General features: G+C 32.9%; 1 protein-coding gene across 12 annotated transcripts; it reads right to left on the bottom strand.

Moving 5' to 3' along the window:
- On the bottom strand, nt 872-5,349 carry LOC107648161. Of its 12 annotated transcripts, XR_002348657.1 has the most exons (10): nt 4,944-5,349; nt 4,587-4,743; nt 3,938-4,238; nt 3,672-3,853; nt 3,357-3,464; nt 2,719-2,825; nt 1,837-1,943; nt 1,510-1,644; nt 1,328-1,390; nt 872-963 (listed from the first exon to the last, which is right to left on the bottom strand). XR_002348657.1 is itself a non-coding variant. In XM_021104389.1 (9 exons), the coding sequence occupies exons 4-8, from the start codon at nt 3,723-3,725 to the stop codon at nt 1,377-1,379; spliced, it is 366 nt and encodes a 121-aa protein (XP_020960048.1). In that variant the 5' UTR covers nt 3,726-3,853; nt 3,938-4,238; nt 4,587-4,743; nt 4,944-5,349; the 3' UTR covers nt 872-963; nt 1,328-1,376. The 12 variants fall into 12 exon arrangements, 1 of the variants encoding a protein (XP_020960048.1); XR_002348654.1 differs by having other exon boundaries at nt 3,357-3,853; XR_002348656.1 differs by having other exon boundaries at nt 2,770-2,825; nt 3,357-3,853.

The raw sequence follows: 5,355 nt of genomic DNA, 5'->3' as shown, positions 1-5,355 counted from the left end.
CAAACACATAATCTTTTTTATTTATCAAGTACAAAATGATAAGTTTGAGCTTCTAAAAAATACAAGTACAAGTACATCTTTAAAAAATTTTACCAAACTAAACCTATACCACTCAATTGTGTCAAGGAATTTTCAAGTAATCTACATATATTATCGTATTTTATTTATTTTTTAAAGAGCCATAAAAATAATAATCGACATGGATGCAGAAAGCCAGCAAGACATGCTATGAACTATACGAAAGTTTTGGTCTGAAATTAAAAGAGCAGCTTCTCAAAATCTCAATCAAATGATCTTTCCGTTCTTAGTCAGAAATTCAACACTTGCGAGTATGAATTCTATTTTTATTTTTATAATTTATTTTTTAATTTTAGTTTCTATAAACTATTTGTGGCAGTTTTTATGTCAATTTGTGGAGGTTTATAATTCCCACTAAATGATTTTTTGGGGTTTTTAAAACCCCAAAAATTTGAGGTGCCACGAGCTCTGTTGTGGAGGTTTTTTGAAACCCCCATAATTTATTCAGTGGAGGTTTTATGTGTATTTAGTGGGGTTTTATATTGATCTTTTATGACGGTTTTAAATCATTTTTGTGGCAGTTTAAAACCCCCCACAAATTAATTTTCTAGTTTAACAAATATTAGCTATTTTGTGGGATTTTTAAACTTTTACAAACCTTTTGATTATTTATTTATTTTTAATTTCAAAACATTCATTAATTCCATCTCATTTACACTCTACTCAAATTAAAAATTTAGTTTTTAATATTACAATTTAAAAACTAAATCTTTTATAGCTCAATAATTTCTCAATAACACCAAAACAACAATAATTCCTCAATATAAGACAATATAAGTATATAACTCTCTATATATTAATGTCCATTACTAGCACCGATGATCTCCTAGCAACAAATCTTGTCTGCACTAAATCTGCAACAACCTCATGATGGTTGCTCTGAATCTAAAAGCAACGAAATTATGGCTATAAAACTGCTACATGATGAGGAATGCTTTGCAGTTGTGAATATTTAGAAGTAAAAGTGCCAACAAGACCCAAAAAAGCACCGCATCCGCATAGAATGTTAAGTGTATAAGTCTATAAGCACAAGTACATGTAACTATAGATTTGCAAAAGTTCACTTGGGAGAAAGCAATAGTGGCGTTTCTTGAGAAGGTTTATACCAAGAGAGGCTAAAGAGAGACAATTAAATAAACAAGAGAAAGTTTAATCAATGAAGGAGATTTTATTTTTTGATGATATTTAGCAGTGACACATACAAAAATTAACATGGATTCAGAAAAGCTTGAGCAGTAAGGGTACATACCTTCGTTATTGTCGGGGAATTCCTCCTAGAAAGGTGAATAATAAATCGCCTACTTAGTTTTTGCTGCAGAAAATGTATGAAACAGATTAGCTCAAGCAGAATCTATATTGAATGTTAATATAAAAAAATGTATCCTTTGGATATCAAAATCAACTCAAAGTGAAGAAAATTTATCAATTTACATGCTAAAGACTCATTTGCTCCTGCTTCTGGTGACGTGGATACTCTAGCATAATCTTCTGCAGAAAATGGTTTCCTGTACTTTTGTTGCTCACTTGGTGAGGCAATAGCAAGTGATTTCTGGTTTGATAAGACATCTGTTAAACAAAAGATTATTTGGCAAAGCAAGTCCTTGGAGAAAGCAATAGCAAAAGATGACACCTATCTATGAGACACTAATAAACCAACATAACTTAAAACTTCTTGTAACTGATTGCTTTCTCAACAGAACAATAAGCAGTTTCAAAAAAATTGTCCTATCGAGTACAAGTATCGGTTAACTAACTCACCGGTGCCAGGATCAGATAAAACTTTTTCAGACCGAGCAGCATCCATTGTAGACAGGGTGAAAGGCCTTATTGCTTCTTTCACATGCTCCTCAGTAGCAACATGAGATCTGATGCAGGAGAAATTGAGTTAGACTGTCTAAGATGTAGGTACTATATCAAAAGAATAAACTGAAGGAGAAATACAAAGAATGATTAGATTTAGCTAATAAATTTAGTTTCTTATACGGCATAGCATATTGAGGGGATCAGTGGAATCATGTTATTTGGATTATCTTCCAACTCAAATACAATAATTTAATTAAAAATTTGATAAGATTATAAAAACTAATATAGTAATTAAACACTTTATTTATTGTAAGAACATAAAAGAAAAGAGAGCTAGTAAAGAGTGCAGTGGGCCTAAATTATGTAATAGCTAGCAAGGTAAGTGGGGAGGGTGTGTTCTGATAACATACACACATACTAGAAAGTAATGTTAACAGGGCCTATGTTAATGCTATTGCTTCTACCAATGGATTTTTCTATGATATCAAACCAAGAGGCTTTAAATTTGTTTTCTCCACCAACTTGATTCTGTTTGTGAGATTAGGAACACTATTTGGCTTCTCAAAAGGAATGATGAGTGGGATGATTATGAACAAAAGCAAGAAAATAACAAAAGTTTTTTGTTTTGAAGACAAAAGAAAATGGGAGGAAGAAGAGTACTTAGAACCCATTTTATCTTTTCTATTTTCCTATTTCTACTCTATTCTACTGCCATTATTCTATATTACTATGATTGGTACCAAGTTCTTATAAAGGATTAACTAATGTTTAAATTAAATCGAAGTAGATATTGCGAATGGGCAAGTAAAGTCTATGAAAAATTATGGCAATACGTACAGTTTTATTTTGGCAAATGTCTCATTCAACTTAAAAATATCTTCTAGCTACCTTACTATAATTGGTGTAGTAACTTCTCTAGTTTTATTGGCTTGCTGCCTCATATCCTGTATTTTATTGCAAAAAGAATCAAATCAAAATTGACATAGTATGAACAAGGCAATATATAAGAATTAACATTATTGTACTAATAGATTAAAACACAAATCACATATAAGTACTAATAGATTAACATTATTTCTCATCAAAATTTTAATTATAAATTTAGTCAATCCAAAAGTTAAACCATAGATTAAAACACAAATCACATATAAGTACTAATAGATGCCAAAGTCTAGAATTAAAGTATAATAATCACTAATAATATATAAGTCTAGAATTAAAGCCCAATGGCTATTAATTTGCAATACAATAGTTCTAATAGACAGTCAAGAACAATAAAGAACAAAATTGATAACCAAAATAACCATCACAATTAATATTAGTTGTTCTAACTATATCTTGTATATCTGCTTTATATTCTTTTGTTCCGATCCCTTATTTGAAATTTTAAATTCCCAAAAAAATCTATCAAATACTTATGACTTCACTGCCTTTTCTTGATCTAAATCATCAAAGATAATTAATCCCGTTATTACCATTGCACATAGTGTATCAAAAATTCAGAATGAAGAAGCTTCTGGAAATTGCACTACTGTTGATGGTGGCAAGCTCTTCTCTGGCCACCATAAGAGTAGAGACTAGAACTGGTGCAATGAAACAGACCAGAAAAATGCATAAAAATTCCAAATTTGATTTGCATAATTACAAATTAGCAATAGGAAATCAACAAGAATGCATAAGAGTACAACCTTCACAACGATTGCTAGTAAGGAAGATACCACTTCTATGAAAATTGAACAATACAGGTTATGACATCAATCATAGCAAAAGGTAGATTTAAAAAAAAGTACCAGAAAATGAGAGTGAAAATGTGTTTGCAGATACATGAGATGCACAGAAGTCATGGGAAGCGGAAAAACGAAGTCTTGGCGTGAAACTTTCTTAGCGTCTCTCCCGCGGCTCCTCCAAAATCTTACTTTAGAAGACGAGGGTCAGTAAGACGTCTCTCCCACAGCTCCTCCATTGACAAAAGCTAGAAACAATTAATAATATGAAATCAGCAAAACACCATTTTCATTCTTAAATCTTAATTAATATAAATAACCATGTAACTTACCTTGTCTAGTGGAGGCACAGATGGCATGGCTACCTCCTGGTGGTCAAATCCTAATTCTTCTTTCTGTATATTAAGAAAATAACTGAAGCATACTCTAAATTTATAAAAGAGAATTTGTTAAATGAACATGTCTCAGTTGTTGTTGCATGAGAAGTCCATTCAATACTATCTTTAAGAACAAAAATTACTTGAAATGAAGCCAACAAAGTGAACACAATATTTTTCTTTTGAATTGCATCAACTCTCCACGTAGCAAAGCTCTTTCCATCTCGAAGACGATCAACTTTATATACAATTGGCACTGGAAGAAGAATGTTCATACTAAGTATGTTTGTTTACAATTATAAAGTAAAGTAAACAATCAATTTATTTTAGCAGTGCAATAATCTACATGAATGCATTGAGTTTATCTTGGTACAGAAGCATAGAGAGCTTGAAAATTGAAATTACCTACTGCTATTATTGCTTAGATAGCTTATGCTTAATGAGTTATTTATCTATTTTTATTCAAAGTTGAGTACCTACTAATTGATCTAGTCTCAACAAAGGACATTCAGACAAAGGATAAACAGTTCAATAAATATATATATCTCATCTTAAGAGAAGTAAAAAGAATTAGAAAGAGAAGTTTGTGAGTAAACGTGCTTACTGTGTAGGTCCCCTGGAAGAATAATGACAAGCTAGTAGGATTTGGTTACAAGCTCGTTCACTTTGGAAGTTGTGAGAAGCTTGAGTTAAGGATTGTAATTCTTGCATTTTCCACAATTTGGTTCACAAAATCACAAAAGAGGTGCAGAAATAGAAATCTGGAATAATTGAAATCATAGAAGCAAGTGAGAAAGTATATGTATGAAACTAAACTAGGCACAAATTGGAGTTAATAGAGATCTCAAATTCAATTCATCTCTCACAGACACGGAGATTGTCTGAACAAATTCGGATCGGAAGTGAGTGAGAAAATTTAAGTCCCGAACTAAACAAGAACAAATTAGGAAGAAATTCTCACCGCAATGACTTGGAACGACATAAGACTCAGTTCTACGAGATCTGATAGCTTCGAACGCAGCTTCAATCGAAGCTTCTAGAGACTCCCGCTCGCTCGCCTTCCAGATCTCCTCAGCCAGTCCCACCGGGTCCGCATCAAAACCGCTCTCTGAGTGCTTCAAGCCACCGGAGCAAAGGAAAAACTAGCGGAAGAACCCATCGTGGAAGGCGACGCAGAAGCAGAAGATCTAAGGAAAGCTTCACGAATTGAGAGGCTCCACGATCACCTCGTCCTCCATTCATAACTCTACCGGTGATGCGTTGACGAAGGAGACAATGACGATAACAACGGCAAGGAGAAGAATGGCAGTGGCGGTAGCGGTGGCACTGACATTGAGATTCTAGGGTTTCAGAATCTTAAAGCCCTGTTTTGA

The sequence above is a fragment of the Arachis ipaensis genome, chromosome B06 (genome assembly GCF_000816755.2).
Source record: "Arachis ipaensis cultivar K30076 chromosome B06, Araip1.1, whole genome shotgun sequence".
In the NCBI taxonomy this organism is placed as follows: domain Eukaryota; kingdom Viridiplantae; phylum Streptophyta; class Magnoliopsida; order Fabales; family Fabaceae; genus Arachis; species Arachis ipaensis.
The sequence above is the reverse complement of the archived record's forward strand: the minus strand, read 5'-3'. Positions and strand labels throughout refer to the sequence as shown.

What these genes read in the sequence shown, in the direction of transcription:
- LOC107648161 (XM_021104389.1), bottom strand. Translation starts at nt 3,725, where the DNA reads ATGACTTCTGTGCATCTCATGTATCTGCAAACACATTTTCACTCTCAT. An exon ending in ATTTTCACTCTCATTTTCTG is followed by an intron (nt 2,826 to 3,671) that starts GTACTTTTTTTT and finishes AATAAAATACAG; the next exon opens with GATATGAGGCAGCAAGCCAA. An exon ending in TTTATCTGATCCTGGCACCG is followed by an intron (nt 1,645 to 1,836) that starts GTGAGTTAGTTA and finishes TTTGTTTAACAG; the next exon opens with ATGTCTTATCAAACCAGAAA.